This window comes from Oreochromis aureus, linkage group 9, assembly GCF_013358895.1.
Source record: "Oreochromis aureus strain Israel breed Guangdong linkage group 9, ZZ_aureus, whole genome shotgun sequence".
Taxonomy (NCBI): Eukaryota; Metazoa; Chordata; class Actinopteri; order Cichliformes; family Cichlidae; genus Oreochromis; species Oreochromis aureus.
In genome coordinates this window covers 22707364-22727675 of record NC_052950.1, presented here as the reverse complement: position 1 = coordinate 22727675, position 20312 = coordinate 22707364, and the positions used below count along the sequence as shown (strand labels likewise).

Sequence of the window (20312 nt, the reverse complement as noted above, 5' to 3'; positions counted from 1 at the left end):
CGGATGGAGCTAAATACCGTAAAGTGGCCGCTATGCGCGCACTATATATTCATGTATGCATGGAAACCGGGAGCCGGGTGGAAAGCAAACTTCTAGAATCGATATACACGAAAGTAACTCGAGTCTATAATATTTCAGCCAGTTTGGAGACTGTCGCACTGAGAGGCCCGAGTAAGGTGCATGTGACAGAAGGTGCGCTATTATCGCGTTTCAGCTCCATATTTTAACCCTGGAGTCTTTCTTTTAATGGGTTTCCCCTGACAAAGGAGGCTTAAACAGCAGGTGGGCGGGGTTGTGTGCCTGAGCTGACTATGACATCAGACAGACACAAGAGTAGAAAAAACTAAAAGAAAATGAGTGTTTAGAGCAGTATGAAGCCTAAGCTTTTAGCACAGAGCTTTGATACATACGCTGCCTTCATTATTTGAAACTTCTGCAAGATTTAAAATGAGCTTCCAACACAGCAGCTTTTTGTACAGGATATAAATAGAGCAAAGCCGGAGAGGGCCCTTTCAGCATCACTTAATGGTAATGTTGCATTAGGTCATATTTTGGCATGTTTGAAACATGGCATTAGGGTGGCACAGTGGAGCAGTGGCTAGCACCGTTGGGTACAAGCAAGAGGATCATAGGTTCAAACTGGCGACAGCCTTTGACAGCTGGGACTGGAGAAACAGTTAACAAAATTATTGGATGGAAGCAACAGTAGCTTCTGACATTGTGAGAATACTGCTGATTACCCAACACTGAATGTGTCCAGGGCTGGCAAAAAAAAAACAAAACTGAAATGTGAGATTCACAGGTAAAAGGAACCAAAAGACAAACCTTTCATTATAAGCCTGGTTTGAAAAATCCCCCCCAAAAAATCCAAGAGTCGAAAAACAAAAGACAACAGAATAAAAAATAAAACAAACACACAGTCTGACCAAGATCTCAAGAGAGAACGAACATTAAAACAGGAAGTAACTGACTAAACACTGAGACAAAATGTTAATACTCAACTTAGAGATACACAAGGTGGGCTGCAATCAAATAAAACACACACACACACACAAAATAAAATTAAAAAAATTAAAAATCAATCAACTCTAAAGCTGGTAAACTGATAATTATAATCCTTAAACAGCACTCAAACTTCCAGAAAGGCAATGAAACTGGAAAATCCCCAAAATATCCCCAAAACCCCACAGACATGAAACTATGGCAACAAAGCAACCACAATAATTTCACACAAAGATGTAAGTACAAAGTATTTGACTAATGTAAGTCAGGGCAGAGTTATTATTCTACATCATGTAATGTTTTTATAACTTAATGCAACACATTCACAATGTTGTTTTGTAGCTGTGACTGGGGCCAGTCGTACATTTATAAGTGCTTAATTTGAAATGATTGAAACATCATGAAATCGACCCCCAGCTGTATTTTATAGCAGGGGAATCTGTTGTTCACAATAAAACAGGCATAATTAAGTCTGAAAATTAAATGCCATTGCATTTAAATCAACATCATCAAATTCTTTGTAAACATTTATATGCTGAAGTTATTGATGGCAGTGACACTCATGTAGAGCTCCCCCAAAATGATCTCAGAGATACAGAAAGAAATGATTTTGTCTGCTGGTGATTGTTTTGCTTCACTTTTGTTGTCACCCTACATTTTTGTAGCTGTTTTCCAAGTAACAGATGTTCTGCTCAGTGGGTCTGTCCAATGACCCATCCACGCAGCTTCCTTCTGATTGGTCGAAAGCCCAGCAGGGTCAGCGAGACTCACTGTGGAAATATTTGAAACATGTTTTTATCCTGTGGCTTCAGTTCAATCCAACAAACACGTTGTTTGTGTGATATGTTGCTTTGTTTTGCCAAGTCCCATTGCGGTTTGAGTTTATATCTCTTCTTCATGCAGGTTTTGTTTTTGTTTTTTTAACAGCATAAACCTAAACCAGCAACCAAAACTAAATTTGGACTCAGCTTCAGACAAATGAAACAAAACCAGAAACCACAGCAGCTCCCGCAGCTTGTTGTGCTTTTATTTCCCAATTTTAAAAAAAGACAATGAAGCTTTTGATCTATAAGAAGGAAAGTTTCTGTTTAAAGAATCGGCAAAGTTACAGGCTTTGAACATTTTTCTATTAAATTACAGCCTGAGGCTGAGGTGCTGTTTTCTTCTTATTTGTAATCAAGCAAGGCCTGAATGTTGGGAGTGGACTGTAGTTTTATATGACAGAAATTAGAAAGCAGAAGGTGCTCTTGGCTAAGCTACAATTAAACCCTCCCACTGGGAGGACGGTGCAGTACAGCAGAGACCACAGAGGGACAGAACCAGCAGGATGATGCATGCAAGACTACAAGACTATTTAGAAACAATGATAATAAATATCAGACTTTCACATAGAAGAGAAATATGTGAACAATGCATCTGAGGAAAATTACAGGAAACTGGAGAAGAAAATCATTATTTACAGTAATGGGATGATTTTTTTTAAATAAACACAAGTGCTCAAGATCCTGCTCAAGATGATCAAAATCCTTAGCAGTGCATCACAGCTTTAACCCCTATAGGGCCCCCATAACATTCTGATCCTGGGTAATCTTTGGTCATGCATATCCAGTGAGGAGGCTTGTTCCAGCTATAGGGGGTCAAAGCTGGTCTCAAGAATTGATTGTTCAGAGAAAGATTTGTTAAATGAAATTGCATCATATTGATGTGCACGCATAGAAACTGTAGAAGATGATGGTTATTTGATTATTTCCAGCTTATTTTTTTTTAGGATCAAAGAACAGAAAGAAAAGGAAAAGTAGGAGATTTTGAATTTATGGGTAGTTTTTTTCTGCACTGTTGGCATAAACCTATGAACTCTGGCATGTCCCACTTCAGAAGCCAACACAAAGTTTATGCGTCGCATCCCACACAAGTAGATAAGGTCAACATTAAAAGATCTATAAAACATTCTTTCTTTATTGATCCTTAAAAATATATTTAGCCCACTGATCAACCAATCCCCACCTGCAGGAGCTAAACCATAACAATATCGTGGCTTTCCCTGTTAAAGACGTTGTCTGGATGGAAGCATATGGACTATATATAAACTGAGCCAGATGGTCTGTTTCCTCTCTAGTCCAGAAAAGCATGTGCGCACGTCTTCCAAAACTGATTTCAAATTGTGAACGATCCGACCTCTGAACTCTTTTACACTTTCTCTCAATCCATTACAAACTAACTTTGGCCCAGAGAAGACGGCAGTGTCATGCTTTCTGGGTTTTTCCCAGTAGTCCCAGCTTCTGTGGTCTTGAATCATTTTTGCTTAAGTTCTTTTTCCTCATTGCTTTTTTCCAGTGTTTCCTAGTTTAGTTATTCATGATTCTAGTTCTTAATCTCTTGACTTAATTAGTTCCCTCTTGTGTCCTGTTCATTGTAGTCCAGTGTCTGTGTGGGTCCTTCCTAGCGTCCCTGTTGTAGTCTGTCATGGCTCCATGTTTGTTTACCTTTTGTCTGTGTCAAGTTCATGAGTCTTAGTGTCCGTCTGTGTTTATGCTTCCTGTTTTATTCTGATGGTCTCTCGCCTCGTGCGTTATGTTCTGTTTGTGTATCTTGCCTCATTAGTTACTCAGTTCTGCTGTGTGTCTCCACTTCTCCTGATCACCTCCTTATTGTCTTATTGTCTTATTGTCAGCGTCTCCCCTTGTTCACTGTCAGAACATCAGACATCTTCAGTATTCCTGTTTCATAGTGTAGGTTTCTGTTAATCAAAGATTTTCACTTCCCGTTTGTATTTTACTCTTCAGCCTAAATAAACTGCTCACCCTCCTGATATTCTGAGTTTGGGTCTTCCTCTTCACAATGTGTTTTTCAAACACAGTATTTCTGGAGCATGTTCACACGTGGTTTCTACTTTATATGAAAGAGCTTTAACTTACATTGAACTGGATGCTCAAACAGTGATTTCTTTAAGTGTTCCTGAGCCCATGCATTGATTTCCACGACAGATTCATACTTGTTTTTAATGTTTTGCCACTCGAGGGCCTGAAGATCTCAGGCATGCATTACTGATTTTTCAACTTGTGCCTTTGCGCACAGATTTCTCCAGATTCTCAGAATCTTTTGATAATATACACTGTAGATGATGAGATATTCAAAGGTTTCACAATCTTATGCTGAGGAAAATATTTCTGAAATTGTTCTACTATTTATAAAGATGTAGTGTTTTCAGATTAATGAATCTTTGCCTCTCTAAGACGACCCTTTTAAACCATCATGTTACTAATCTGTTTCCAATTAACAGCTGCTTATTTTTCATTCATTTTTTCATTGCCCTGTTTCAAATTTTGAAATGTTTTGCTTTCATCAAATTCAAAATGAACTTTTTTTCTCTGATGAAACAATAAAATGCCTCAGTTTAGACATTTGATATGTTTTGTATATTCTATTGTAAATGCAGGTTTATGACATTTGCAAATCATTGCATTCTGTTTTTATTACGCAGCATCCAAACTTTTTTGCAATTAGGGCTGCATTTCTACACTTGTATGCAACGCCAGTTCTTTTAAGCTATGAATTAATTAATTTTAAGTGGCATCCATGTCCTTTTAACACCATTGACAGTATGAAAACTCACACAATAGGAAATGCCAAACACACAGCAGGACCAATTGAAGCTGACAGCACTCCTCTTTCAAATTAAAATCATCACATCCCTCAAAACCAAACCTGTAACAGTGCTGCTGTGCAGTTTTTCTTCCTTTGAGCCAAATCCAGAAAGAATACGGTACTCAGTCTGTGTTTCTATGTATGGAGCTGAGCTGCTTATTACCCCATGGGAACATTTTTTAGTATAAACCTAGTTTGCCATCTAGTGGTCCTGATTTGAATCACGTCTGTTGCAAAATCTGAGATGCTGTCTGTGCAGGAGTGAAATTTGCACAGTTAAGTCTGCATCACTTCTTAGCGTTTGCATTTAATGAGCAAAATAAACATCAAATGTTTACTTCATTGCCTGCATACTCATGTTTTTGGACGGGATCGGTCCTGTAGATTCGCATCACCACTTACCAGTTCGTGTGTAATCACAGATTTGTGGAGTATAATCACCCTCTTTCTCTATTTTTAGCTGCCGAGCCTGTGAGTGAGCCCCCGTTCTGCCAGTCCCTCTCACTCTTAATGAGATTTACTCTTGGCACACAGAGCAGCGTAGAGCAGACAATGGAGATGTCTAGACCAACCACATCTAGGACACAAAATGGTCTTTCATAAATGGCAGCAGTAGCAAGGGCAGGAGCAGCGCCAGCATGAATGTGGCAATATTTAAACGGCTCGCCTTGTTTACCAAGTGTGAAAATCTGTTCTAAATATATCCTCGCTGCAAAGGGCCTTCATGTGCACGCTTCATTCTTAAGTTTCTCAGGGTTTTTTTTCCTTCTCTGTTCCCCTGTATATTCAGGATGAAAGTGAGTTTATTCCTTGTCCCCCTGTCCCACATCTTGAGGCCTACTTTTTGGCTGGTTCTGCACTTTTCTAAAGTCTGGAAAGGCTTTTTATTATAGCTATGAGAAGGTAATCACTGTTTAATGCTTTACTCATCAGGGAAAGTTACCCAAAAAAAGCTACAAGGTTGCATTTTGTTGAAAATAAAATATGATGAGAGCAGCATGGTGGCGCAGGAGTTAGTGCTATCACCTGACAGCAATAAGGTCCTTTTTATGTGGAGTTTGCATGTTCTCTTAACATCTGCATGGGCTGTCAGTACAGAGACAAGCGTGGGTTTAGGTTAACTGGTGATTCTAAACTGCCTGTAGGTGTGGATGTGACCATGAACGCTTGCTTGTCTCTATGTGATAGTCCTGAGACCGACCACAGAGCTAACAAATAAAAACAGGGTGACACCTTACCCACCAACGCAAGACGAATGACTGAATTCAGTGAATGTAATTACTGTTATGGCGCAACTGACTCATGAGATAAGACTTTCATGAGAAGAAAAATGGAAGAATGGGACTGTGTTTATGTATCAATGACAGAGTGAGGACAGAAATACTGATGTCACCGAAACAAACTGTAAAGACAAAGCAATCCAGACTGTTCGAGGCTGATGTAATTTTTGTTGGTTTGGTTAGTTACCCTTCTTTCTTTTGTGCATATCTGAAATTCAAAAGTAACAAAAAAAAGGTTAAACAATAATTAAAAATGAAAGAAAAAATTGTAATTTTTCGCAAAAACTACCTAACCCTGTAACACCAAGTATATGTTTGATATTTAATGTATGCGTTTTTGAGACCTCTGCATCGTCAGTGTGATTTTTATTCCTGGAAAAACTTGATGTATAAAATAAGACACATGCAGTGCTAGTGTGAGCAATAAATTGCACAAAAAAATGACAGACGTAGCAAAAAATTTGCTCAATTTTCTGCCAGTTATTTCAGGTTCAGGCTTGGGTCAAAACTGATAAATATTTTTGCTTGTTATGAATTTGATGCTTGCAACAAATTGCTAAAATCTTGGAGCCAACAGAATGTAATGCTAACAAAACAATGGAAGATCTCAGTTAGTAGTAACTGGGGAATAAAAAGAGCATCACAGAAAGGCAGAGCCTTTCAGAAGTAAGGACAGAGAGGGGTACATCACTCTGTGAAAGGCTGTGTGGGCAAAGAGTTCAGCAATTTAAAAAGAACATTTCTGTTTCTCAAAGTAAAATGTATGAAGAGATTCATTGTCTATTGTTATAATCCGGGTGTGACTGTGGCTTTCTGAGATTTGAGGTTCTTTGTGTGGTGCCCATAGACTTGTTTATTTAACTTCATGTTTTCGTAAGTGTTTTTGTAGCCTTTAGTTTTTGTTACAATTTAGTCTGGTTGTCTTGGCGATTCTTGTCTTATCCTCTTGCGTCAGTTCCTCTTTGTTTAGTTTAGTCCTGTGTCTGCATGTCCCTGTTTAGTTATTGTTCCTCACTTCCTGTTTTATTTTGGTAGTCATTTGTCTTCTGTGTTTTGTATCCTGTCTCATTGTCTTTGTCCACTTCTCCTTAGTATCTGTGTGAGTACTGTATAAATAATTCTGTCTTCCCCTCACTCTTTGTCTCAGTGTCTGTAAACATACACTTGTGTGTTTCCTGGTTGTTCAAGATTGTTACTGAAGTCCTTGCAGTTATGGACTTTGTATTTCTGGACTTGTGGTATGCAATTGATAAGTTAAACGAGTTAATGAGGAGTTGAAGACTTCAGAAGAGGTGCAGGAGACAAAACTATTTGGTAAAACTGTGGCTTGCAAATTAAAATGGTCTAAACAGATTGATTAGAATTGTAGGTGAATGGGTGGAGGTCTGTCAGTGGTGAAAAGAGGTTTAAATGTAACAGTTTTCTACCACAGCTTGAGTATTCAGTTCAATTTTATTTACTTTTATTTATATCTGTGCTATTTGCGTCGAGGAGTCAACAAAGTAAAAGGCTGAGTGCACACTGTCCTGCCCCGTTGGTGTTTAATATAGAAGATAATCTTTAATATAAAGTGTAGCCTTTCTTAGACACACAAACTAGAGAGAGACCAGAGAACGCGACCACAACCAGAAACCAGGGCAGGAAAAACTCCCAACAGAGCCAGGCTCAGAGAGGGGCAGCCATCTGCCATGACCGGTGATTTCTGATGTTTCTATGTGGGTGTTTTTTATGTGTAATGTCTTTGCTTGTTTTGGTAAATAGACTGTAGTCAACAGAATTTATCAAAGGGTCATTTATAAAATAAAAAAATTAAATTTCTGCCAGTATCTTCATGACTCTTTGATTTTGTACCTTCTTCACAACCGATTCAGACTTTTGTGGCCATTTAAAATATCTAAATATTGTTATATTTGCTGCAATTTCCATATTTGATATTGGTCAGATCCCTTTGAAAGAAGACATTTTTAATGTCAGTGACATTTTTAACTGTTTAAATAAAGGATACATGAAAATCACTTTGACAAAAACTGATTGCAGCTTCTACTTTGTGACAGGAATGTTGTTTGTGGCTTAAGATGACTTGATATGATTCATGAGGAATGCATCTGACAGACACTACCAGTCAAAAGTTTGGACACACCTTCTCATTTAATGTTTTTTCTTAATTTTCATCACTATTTACATTGTAAATTCTCACTGAAGGCATTAAAACTATGAATGAACGCATATGGAATGGAATAGAAAACATAAAAGTGTGACATAACTCAAACATGTTTTCCAGCCACACTTTGCTTTGATTACTGCTTTGCACACTTGGCATTCTTTTGATGAGCCTTATGAGGTCGTCACCTGAAATGGTTTTTCAACAGGAGTTCCCAGAGATGCTGAGCACTTGTTGGCCCTTTTGCCTTCACTCTGCGGTCCATCTCATCCCAAACCATCTCGACTGGGTTTAGGTCAGGTGACTGTGGAGGCCAGGCCATCTGGCGCAGCACTCCATCGTTCTCCATCTTGGTCAAATAGTCCTTAGCCTGGAGGTGTGTTTGGGGTCATTGTCCTGTTGAAAACATAAATGATGGCCCAACTGAAAACAAACCGGATGGGATGGCATGTCGCGACATGATGCTGTGGTAGCCATGCTGGTTCAATGTGCCTTCAGTTTTGAATAAATCCCCAACAGTGTCACGGCAAAGCATCATCACACCTCCTCCTCCATGCTTCACAGTGGGAACCATGCATGTAGAGAGCATGCATCCACCTTTTCTGCATCACACAAAGACACAGCGGGTGAAACCACAGATCTCAGATTTGGACTCATCTGACAAATCTCTTCTGCTTGTTGCTTTTCCTTAGTTGTGGTTTCTTAGCAGCTATTTGACCATAAAGGCCTGATTCGCACAGTCTCCTCTGAACAGTTCATGTAGAGATATGTGTGCTACTGGAAGTCTGCGTGACATTTATCTGGGCTCTAACCTGAGGTGTGGTTAACTTGCAATTTCTGAGGCTGGTGACTCGGATGAATTTACCCTCAGCAGCAGAGGTGACTCTTGGTCTTCCTTTCCTGGGCGGCCCTCATGTAAGCCAGTTTTGTCGTAGCGCTTGATGGTTTTTACGACTGCACTTGGGATAAATTCAAAGTTTCAGCAATTTTCCAGACTGACTGACCTTCAGTTCATTTCTCTTTACTTAGCTGATTGGTTCTTGCCATAATATGGGCTGTTAGCTGCGCCTCAACCTGACTTCTGCACAACACAACTGATGGTCCCAACCCCATTAAGAAGGAAAGAAGTTCTACATATAAACCCTGACAAGGCTCACCTGAGAAGTGAAAACCATTTCAGGTGACCATATAAATAAATATGAAGACCGAACTAAACCTACACTAAACATGAGGGGCACAGGAACAAAACCCAAGAACTAGAAATCACAAAACAAAGAAGAACTAGAGCTAGAAATACAGAACCATAAACCAAAAGACTAGTAATGATAAACCATGATGAAATCAAACATTAATAATAACACAAAACACTGGGTCACAGACCTAGGACCGTGACAAGAAGAAATTAAAAAGGTTACAAGTAGCTCAAAATAAACCTGCTTTGCAATCCTCTTACAGAACTAACTTAATTAAATGCATGTGGTCTGGCTAACTGTTAGGAGATCATCCTATGCTCTGTATATTCATATCAGAGCTGTGACCAAATGTATTATATTGTCTTTTACTCAATATACTACTTATCAAACATGATCTGTAACAGAAAGGAGATTTACAGTGCCAAAAGTTAAAACAAGTAATATTCAGAAAATGGTGATTTACACAGCTGAATAGTTTAACTATTTATTAAAACAGTTTTATTTCAACCAGAAAGACCTGAAATCAAAGCTGTTCGAATAATAAAGCTGGTGGGTTTATGCGTTGTGCATTGGTGAAAACCTGGGTGCAAGGGCAGAACAAAGGAATAAAGGTTTAGGATGTTTATTGCCAAAGCAACACAGGGAAGCTCTGAAGGGTGGAGTGACAAGGGGGGTAAGTGATGTCCAGATGGCTACTAAAACTCTTTTCCCCCTAACTTTGCTCCCAGACACCTTTATCTGACCTCTCTGTTGTACACAGGTGCCTTCCTTCACAGCAGTGGCTGTGGTGCAACGATCTGGTGTCTTGAATAGATCACTGGTAATGAGCCGACTGGAACCAAGTGCGTAATCAGCAGTGACTCACAGCTGTGACACCAAAGGAGCGGGAAGCCAGGTGATCTCCACCCCTGAAAGATACAAGGACACACACACACATACAGAGGGAGATGGAGAGAAATGGGTGCATCGACCAGGAGATCGTGACAGCATGTAGATGGGACGTGTAGTGATGTGTAGTACACTGGAGAGTAAGTAATGTTTGTTAGAATGATTGTTGTGTGATGTAACGCAGATTCTTCATATTTCTTTCTCTGTGAAACTCGGAGCTTTCTGTGTGAGAACAATCTGCTGGTTTGATGTTCATGTGTTGCGGTTGCTGGATTGAATGTGTGAGGACTGCATGAAGAAAAGCTAAGGCTGATGTTAATGGGGATCCAGATTAAAAGAATAAATAAATAAATAACATTCATAATAAAAAATTCCCTAAATCACTACTGAATGGCTTTGATCTCCAGGCCCTCAGGCAGCAATGCATCAAAGCAGTGAGTCTAAATCATCTTAAGACTCCACAGCTCATCACTGCATCCACAAATGCAAATTCAATCTTGTAATATAAAGAATAAAACTTCTTTAACATGTACTAACGTGCTCTGGCAAGTCACAGTCTGGTAACAAACCTGCTGGTCCTCAAAATTTCAAAGTGCAGTTTGAACGACGCCATCTGTGATTAATGCAGATGGAGTGTTTAAAGTCCTACGAGTCTTTGGCTTAGGTCTTCTTTTGTGCTCTGGTTTTTTTATACTTTCTGATAGCAGCATGTCTTTGTTTCAGTCTGGTTTATGAAACCCTGGTTGTTCCTGCCTCCCTTTCTGTTTCCTCAGTCATGTCCTGTTTAGTTCTGTCAAGTTCACACGTCTTAGTCTTGTTTATTTAGTGTTTGTTTAGTTTTGTGTCCTCTTGTCTTGTTGGATTGTGTTCACCTCTGTCTTTTCCCCAGCTGTTTCCTCTTTCCCTAATTGCCTTGTGTGTATTTATTCCTCAGTTGCTGTCTGCTTGTTGTCTTGTCCGTCCGTGCCCAATGTTTTGTTTGAAGATTCGTAGATTTTGGATTCTTTCTTTGGCTGTTTCTTTTGAAAGTCTGGATTAATTTGTTCTCAGTTTAAGTTAATAAAGCTATTTTTCAGTTTATCCCCGTGCACACACATGTACACACATGTACACACATTGGCATTATGAAAATACTGGACGTGAACACTCTATCAAAGCTCTACCTCGTCCCTGTACCCTGCACAAATCATAACCTTGAATCGCTTTTTAAACTGACTCATACTTGGACATTGCTTCACTCCACGCACAGAGATGCAAAAACTTTTTAGTGTTGTACAGATAAAAGGATGTTTTAAATTTAATTCCCCCCTCAAATTGTGTCCTGGTTCCCTTTTAGAAAACAATTTTAGAATATTGTCAGGAAGCAGGATGTTTATTGCTTTATGCATAATTTGTGCTGTAAGAAAAAAAAACAGATCTCTGAATTCTAGTATTTTTGATTTTAAGAATAGTGGATTTATCTGATCTCTGTAACCAGTTTTATGGATTATCCTTATCGCCCTTTTTTGTAATACAAAGATTGATGATAGCAAACATTTGTAAGTATTGCCCCAAACCTCTGCACAGTAATGCAAATACGGTGAAATCGGTGAACAATAGAGAATGTGGAGTGATTTGTGGTCCAGAATGTGTTTTACTTTACTCTAAATTGAAATACTTCTTGAAATTTTGTTATGTATATGATTTATATGCGACTTACAGCTTGATTTATCATCTATTATCACACCAAGAAACTTGTGTTCAACAACTCTTTCAATTTCCAGACCATCTATGTGAATATGCACTTGTACGTTTCTCAGGGAATTCCCAAATAAGACTATTTTAGTCTTACTTAGATTTAGAGATAGTTTATTCCTGTCAAACCATTTTTTTTAATTTTGCACATTTCTGATGTAATTGTATCCAGCAGCTCCTTTAGATTCCCCCCAGAACAAAAAATATTTGTGTTGTCTGCAAATAATACAAATTTTAATTTATCAGATGCCTTACAAATATCATTTATATAAATAATACATTTTAAAATGCAAAAATATGAAACAACACGCCCCAAACTGTCAAAGCTGAATAATAATCAAGAATGGATCTCTTCAGTTTTGAAACGCTTTCCAGGAGAAGTCGCAATATATCCATAATGTCCTTAAATATCCTGCCTATGAACACAGCTCAGGATTACATGATGTTTATTTCTTAGTGCAGCTGAGTTTGTGTGTTTCTGTGTATTGTAGAAAACTATAACACTGTTGTTAGCGTTTAGAAATTGCAGGTTATAAAACAGTATGAATGTGTTTAAAACATGGCGGTGCAGCATTTATCACTGTCAACTCACAGAAAGAAGGTCCTGGGTTTGAATCCGCCCGCCGGCTGGAGCCTTTCTGTGTGGAGTTGGCCTGTTCTCCCTGTACCTGCGTGGGTTCTCTTCAGATACCCCAGCCTCTTCTCACAATCCAAACACATGCATGAATGACTGTGTGTCTCTGTGTTACTCCTGTGATAGACTGCTAACCTGTCCAGGGTGCACCTTACCGTTCACCTCCTGGCACCTGCATAGGCTCCAGTCTCACCACAACTCTGGATTGGATAAGTGATTAGGAAAAAAGGAGATTTTCAAAGGTAGTAAATTTTTTTTTTATGTGAATTTTTTCACATGAACATAAACTACAGAAGCATTAGAGCGACACCTTGTGGTCTCTCTTCCCAGCTGCAAATAATAATCCTTTGATTTGAATCATATTCTTCCTCTGCAGCATAAACACTCAGACTCTTGGACTCTGACCATGAGTGACGTGAAATAAAGAAATAAAAATGAAAATGTGTCTAATGGTCAATGGAGGAATCTACAAAATCTGTGTTAGTTTTGATGTCAGCTACACACCTCAAAGTTTTAAGACCGCTTCCTACACCTTTGCAACAATATTAATACTTAACAAATTCTGTCTAATGGCAGAAATATAAACACACGGAACAAGAGAGGGACACAGAGAGACTCAAGGTTGGTCAAATACCTTTCATTTTATTTCTTTTTTGCCACGTGGTTACATTCCTTTGTGTTTTACAGCAGCATAGAAGCTGTGAGTGAACGTGCAAATTCAGAGCTAAAATTCAGAGTCTGATCAAAGCTAACCAGAAAGAAAAAGGAAAGGCTTGTTTATGGACTGGAATATGTTGCTTTAATAGCATCGCTGAAGGTTTATGCCAAAGGACGGTCGCACACAAGCATCACTTCATGCCTTTGGACTTTTCAGGGCTCCAGATTTCTTCGCACTCTTTGTTCACCACCAGTTTGCCGTCATTGGTCAGTTGAAGACGGCACATGTTGGCGAGAGGTCCGTAAGAGTTTGTGCTCCACCTAGGCGTGTTACAATTGTTGTACATGACCAGGTTGCAGTCAGCCTGCATGCACAGACGGACAGCATCTGATCCATAGGTGTCCGAAGCCCACAAAGGCTTCCAGCCATAGATGACAAAGTTACCATCATCCTGCAGCCATAAATTATACTTTAGATAACTGTCAACACGCATGACTGGGAAACAAGGCTTTTATGAGCTTCTGAACTGATTTAAATTAGTCACCTGAAATATAGCTTTGTACTGCTTGTTGTTGGACACCAGGTAGTCTCCCCTGCGGAGCTCATCATTTTTGGACAAGAAGTTTCTGCTCATGATCCTAAAAGGAGAGAATATAAACGAGCTTGTATCCACAATATGAATTTAAAAGCACCAGTAATGTGTGAATCCATCAGTCAGTAGAGATACGTGGAATACTTACAGTTTTGAATATTTCACACCAGCCGGTCTGCAAGCAGAAGAGAAGGGAAGTGTTAAAATTGAAAGCACATCACTCCATCTTTATATCATCTTGACTGGGGGTGGAGCGACAGTCACTGGCCTTTACAGTAAAGGGATTGCATTTCCTGAGAAGTGCTTTTTGTTTCTCTTTTTAATATCTGATCGTATCTGGCATCTTTTCCAAATAGAATTGTGATCTGAATGCGCTGTGGTGCCGAACACATTCTGCTTTTGCAAGAACAGAATCAGAATCAGAATACTTTAATAATCCCTGAGGGAAATTATGCAGCCTACAATCTCTGTAGGCTGCTATTCATGTGAATCTTTTATCTGTTTAGTTTTTATTTCAGATATTACATTATAATATCAGTCAAGGAAAGAAAAAAAGTAGGTGGTGGCGGGTGTGGTGGGTGGCTCGTCTCCAGGGGAAGAGTGGAGCAGCGGGTTCAGGGTGTGGTGTGAGGGGAGGCTGATCTTCACAACTGGTGAACATCATCTAATCATACCTTTCCTATTTTAGTAGTGGCCAGGGCTGGAGAGGAGAGATCTGATTGGAGCTGGAGGAGCTGGCAGCAGAGAACAGAGAGCCTGAGATGAGTTTATAAGGTCAGGCTTGTTTCTCCCTAAAATTCAGCGACAGGGATGAATCATCACACATATACCATCTTGGATCATCGGTAATAAATTACAGTTGTAATACTGGCAGAATTTTGTTGCACAAATATGACTCTACAGTTAATTATTTTCTTGACTTTTTGAAGTGGTGCTGGGGGTGGATGAGTACTACTGTTCAGCAGTTGGGCGATTGTGTGTGCATCTGTGTCTTTGTGTGTCATTAGTGGGTGGGTAGTGGGTGAGTGAGTGACTGAGTGGCTTGGGTGTCTGTGAGCCTAGATCTGGGGCTTACTGAGCCTTGGCCCCTTTGGGATATGGTCATGGAGGGAGGGGTTCCCTGGGTTGCGTATCTGGACTTTCTGGCACGGGCTGCTTCCTTGGTCCTTGGTTGCTTGGACCATGTGAGTGGCTCTTGAGCTAAGAACAGGAGCCTTTTCACGGACTCTCACCCTTTGTCCGTGGGCGCCCCATCTGGGGTCTGCCTCATCTTCCTGATGGGATGAATGTGTCACATGTTTTAACTTTGCATGTGTTGCTGTGCTTTGCATTTGTTTTTCTTGTTGAGTGTTTTTATACTTGCACTGATTGCATGTTTTTTTTAGTGTGTATATTTGTTAACGTGTGCCGGAGAGACTCCGCCCAGTTCTGATTGCTAAATGGACACACCTGGGAGGTCACAGGGGCCAATAAGAGGGCCTGGCAGAACAGAGTCAGGGGGAATATAGATGTACAGATACCAATGTCAAAATCTGAAGGGAAAAGTATAGTTTGGACAGAAAGTAAGAACTTCTGGCAAATGGCATGGGATACTGACACAAAAGGGAGACATTTATATAGGGTGCAAAACACAATAGAAGCTGAGAGGAGTAGCGGATTAAAGAGACAGGAGGAGGTTATTATCAGTAGAATACGAACAGGCCTCTGCTTTTTAAATGGTACTCTTTTTAAGATAGGGAAACATCCGAATGGGTTGTGTGATGGGTGCAATGCTATGGAGATGGCTGAGCATGTGCTTCTTAGTTGTAGGAAGTATGCAAGTCACAGGAGGGTGATGAGGGGTGAAATGAGTGGTGGAAGGGAACTTACGTTTGAACAAGTGGTTGATAAGTTAAGTCATGGTGAAGGGAAAGGGGTGGTTTTTCGTTTTTTGAGGAATTCTGGTCTCATTAAGAGGATCTGAGGACTCAGGAGTGACGGAAGATTAAAGCCAGGAGATGGCAGTAATGCAACAATTTTGGATGCAAGCTGCCGTTAAACTTGAAAGAAGAAGAAGAAGAGTCAGGGGCTGTGTCCCAATAGGGCTTTGGAGTTGACGTCACGCCGCAGTGCAATGTGGGATCGCGGCGCCATGTCAGAAGGCAACAAATCAAAACAAACACACTGTGTTGGAAGCGTTACTGCCAAAACCATGCTTAAAATCAGCGCAAAAGACAAAGGGCTGTATCGCGACCGATTGCGCCCAGACGCCAAGAGACGGTACTTGGAAAAAATAGCGTGCATCGGTAATGTGGACCCGTATGAAAAAAGGCAGTGGAGTGGAAACCCAGACAGCCTACCGCCGTTGTCCTATCCCGATATCTTCGCATACCTTGTCTGTGGAGTCAGCGTATAGGGGAAATCATTTTCGTAATTATAAATCCCTGGAGGCGCACATCTGATTCACAAACGGTTGGGTACAAGATTTGGCCGTTTTTAAGCCTCCACGTTGTGAGTACGTTCACCATATGACCAAGATACAGCCAGAGGTTCCACATAACATTGACTTCTCCTCAGCAGCTGCCCCAAAATTTGCTCTAGATGAACGATTCACGATTGATGCCAGCTGTGCGTTGCCATGTAAATAGTTTGCATTTCATGTGTATGTACTTGCTAAGTACATGTGAACAGATCTTGAATAAAAAAAATAAACATACTTTTCTTTTCTGTTCTATTGAAACCACTTTACAGAAAGTACAATTATTTATAATGAACTGTACATGCAACACAGCAGCGTGGTCCGGTACACGCTTCGTGGTCCCATATATCCCACAATTCATAGCGCGGCGGTGGGTGTGGATAATTTTGCCGCAAAATACGGCAGAAGGGAGCGGCCGAAGAATGAACTTTCAAAAGTAAGTACTGAATATGATGTCACTTAATTATGTGCAAATGTTTAATAATGAAGAACATTAAAACATTACTGTTGGCCACATGTCGCCAAAGTTATGTGACATTAGTGATGTTTGTACTTTCAGCGTTAACTTGGTTTTAAAGCCTCTACTTCAAAATATATATATAGTTGACCTTAATCTTACAGAGAATGTGATGATTTTATGGATAATTAAAGTCAGTCATATATCCACAAACACAACAAGCTGAAAGTCAGTGATGCTGCTCGGTTTGCAGTCCTGAATATGACGGCACAAGCAGGATTCACTGCACTGTTAATGTTAGCTATGTTATATTGCTGCCTCTGTTCGGTGGTGTCGAGCTAAACGGACTTTAACGTGTGTTTGAACGAGCTGACGGTTCACTCGTTAAGCTGAAAGAAAGATGCTTTAATCACAGGAGTCACACATGTGTCCACTGGACCATCTGGGAACTCTTCTTGTTCAGCACTCGTAATAACACAAACACTAAATCCTCCTTCTCTTGTGCTGTTTTGTAGCAGTGTGTACACCTGAGACTGTCACCTGTCTGTCTGTCCTGCACTCTCTCTCTTTTCTTTCTCTCTGATTGTGGAATAAAAGTATGAACATGTATTTATAAGTTAGACTTGTGTTTGAATCTTGCAGCTTATCACACATTTGATTTCCATGTGTGACAACTGCAAGTGTCCAGAGTGAGGACAGACTGAGGGACCCACTGCTGCACATCATCTGTGAGGCTTTGCACCCTGATGATCCACCAGGACAAACTCAGCAGTGTGTGAGGAAGAGGAGGAGGAAGAGCCAGCAGCAGCTGACAGATGGAGAGAATAGACAGACTGTTCCCTGTTTGTGAAGGACTGCTAGAAAAGTTTAACATAACTAATTGTCTGTCCTGAATCAGTCTTATTAGGTAATGTTCAAATAATTTTATCATTCCAGTGTTTTCAGTGTGGGAGAAAGTACTCAGGGCCTTCAAGTTACTCACTATGAAAGGCAGCAACAAGTTTAATATTCAGAAACCTAAAGTATGTATCAGCAGCAGAATGGAGCTAAAAATAAATGTTTGTTTCAGTTCTATGAAGCTTTGAGTATTTTGGATTAGTAGCACTGCTGTGTATGTTGCATCATATTGCTGAAATTGTTTATATGCTTTATATATTCTGAGGTAAGTTGACCATCATATTCTATAAAGATGTTATGTGTTTGTATACTTTCTGCCCAGTTTGACCAATTTAGCAGAAGTCAGCCTGTTTAAGAGGATACAGGTAAGCAGATGTGTCAGTGGATAATGGCAGGTCATCCTGAAACAATCAGAATCAGAATACTTTATTAATCCCTAAGGAAATAATGTGGGTTACAGTTGCTCCAAGAAGAAATGATAAAAATAGTAACAGTAACAGACTAAACTCCAAACAAATCATTATGTTACAGATTTTAATATTAATTAGTCATTGTCAATTGTTGATTTGTCCTGTTCTCAATGTATGATGAATTATGATGACTGTTTGGTAGCCGTTTGCATACAATGCATACTCTTTCTCTCTCTCTTCATATGTGTGTGTGTGTGTCTCTGGCGAAATTCAGTATGGTTCCTACAACAGTTTTATGTTAATGTATAATCCTTAATATGTTTTATGTGTGTGTGTGTGTGTGTGGGGGGGGGCAGAGGGAGTGTTCGCCCAGGGCTCCAAACAGGCTACCACCCTAGGACCGCCACTGTTTATGATGTTCTAAAGGTTTCAGCATCTTTTTGAATTTCTCACATCTGGAAAGGTACGAGTGAGCTTTCGTATCGTACTGTGAGTGATGCTCGTCAGCACACAAACCCAGAGTTTCTCTACAGCAGGGATGTGAAACTCAACTGCACAGGGGGCCAAAACTCAAGGCACACTTTAGGCCGCGGGCCAAACAAGATAAACATTTTTTGAACACACTAAAACAATATTTTTTAAACATAAATATGAATAAACACAGACAGGAGTATTATTCCAGAAAAAAATAAACTTAAAAAAATAAACTTTAACTTTAAATATTTTCCTCTTCATAAAAATATATCCTGTCAAAATTATGCAAGTTAGAAATATGAACATGCTGCCAAAACCCCAGAATAAATAAATGAAAGCATACACAAGGTTTGAGCCACATGTAGACGGAGCTGGGGCATTGCTTCAGGAATGGAACTAATAAACTGTGCGGGCCATTCAGTGTCAGAGTTACACTGCAGCTCCATCTGAATCTGCACAGGTGCAGTTTCCATGTAAATGGGTTGCAAAGCAACCCAACGGTTTGCGTTACGGTGATCATTACATGCTCAATTTTTAGGACTTTACCACACAGCCTTTCCTGGTGTATGATCAGTGAGTGATCTGCTGTTAACTCACCGGTACATTTCTCCTCCTGCGCATCTTTACTCTCATCCTGCCGACTTGTCCACTTTTTTTCACTGCACAACACCGGCGCTCCATCTGCTGTAAGTCCAACAAGTTTGTCCCAGGGCAGTTTCATGTCGGTTACACTTTCACATGCGTCTTTTCCTGTCGTTGTCCCGTGCATCGATTTAATGTTCAATATTTCCTCTCCACGGATGTAGATGGCCAGCCATGGAATGTCCATCATGTCTGTACTTTCATCCACAGCAAGAGAGTATGCAATAAAGTTTTTGCTTCTTTCACACAATTGTGTTCTTAAATCAGTGGCCATCTCATAAACCCGATCAGCAATCGTATTTCTCTTCAGGCTCACATTTGTCAAAATCTGTGTTTTGTCTGGATAGAAGAGGTCGCACAGCTTCATCATGCAGCGGGCTGATTTGGCTGTCTCCTCTGCTACAATAAAATTTGCTTTCACAACAGCTTCACTTTGTGATTTACCAGTTTACTAGCAATGTAAACTGCTGGTAAACTGTTACCAGCTGTCTGTAAACATATATTCAGTCTCCCATCGGTGCTGAAAGGCTCTGTTTTCAGAAATAACTTTTCTCTTTGCCATTGTGAGGGGCTAGCTTCGCAATAACAGAAGTTTGACTTGAATGACGCGGGAATGTTTCCAGGTAGCCTAACGTTTGGGAAGGAGGCTGCAGCGCTGCGTTACAGGATCTGTTGTTTGTGTGTTATTAGCACCTCATATCGCCGGGCCATGCATAACAGTAATAAAAAATCTATATAAAATGATCTCGCGGGCCGGTGTTCTGACACACCTGATATGAATATACGCCGGGCCGGATGTGGCCCGCGGGCCTTGAGTTAGACACATGTGCTCTACAGGAACACACAGAGAGTTATTCCCTGTACTGTAAGGACACATTCAGCATTGTGCAGTAAATCCAGATCATCCCAGTTAAATGATTACATGGATGTGAGTGTGATCGTCAGAGCAGCACTGATCAGTGTCAGGTTATAATGTCCACAGTGTACACAAACACTAAGTTTGAGTGTGTGCACTGAGAATTCAGTCAAAGCATTTAACTGAGGTGTGAAAAAATAAGCTGAACTCTACAGCTTGTTGTGGTGCCCTGTGGCTTTAGGTGCTGACAAGCCTTCCATCTGTTCTCCAGCATTTACAGCCGTAAAATATCTCCACATGTTGCTCCTGTTTCTCACTCTCTGCAGTCCAA

At 40.1% G+C, this 20312-nt stretch overlaps 1 protein-coding gene across 1 annotated transcript; it reads right to left on the bottom strand.

Moving 5' to 3' along the window:
• Window positions 1-13321: 13321 nt before the first annotated feature.
• LOC120442018 (mannose-specific lectin-like) lies at window positions 13322-13971 on the bottom strand. Its single transcript, XM_039617721.1, has 3 exons — window positions 13936-13971; window positions 13740-13833; window positions 13322-13646 (listed from the first exon to the last, which is right to left on the bottom strand). The coding sequence occupies exons 2-3, from the start codon at window positions 13827-13829 to the stop codon at window positions 13386-13388; spliced, it is 351 nt and encodes a 116-aa protein (XP_039473655.1). The 5' UTR covers window positions 13830-13833; window positions 13936-13971; the 3' UTR covers window positions 13322-13385.
• Window positions 13972-20312: the final 6341 nt, after the last annotated feature.

Bases quoted from the DNA above. Each gene is read 5' to 3' on its own strand.
- LOC120442018 (XM_039617721.1), bottom strand. From the start codon at position 13,829: ATGAGCAGAAACTTCTTGTCCAAAAATGATGAGCTCCGCAGGGGAGAC. The intron at 13,647-13,739 runs GTGACTAATTTA...TTATGGCTGCAG, and splicing joins AGTACAAAGCTATATTTCAG to GATGATGGTAACTTTGTCAT.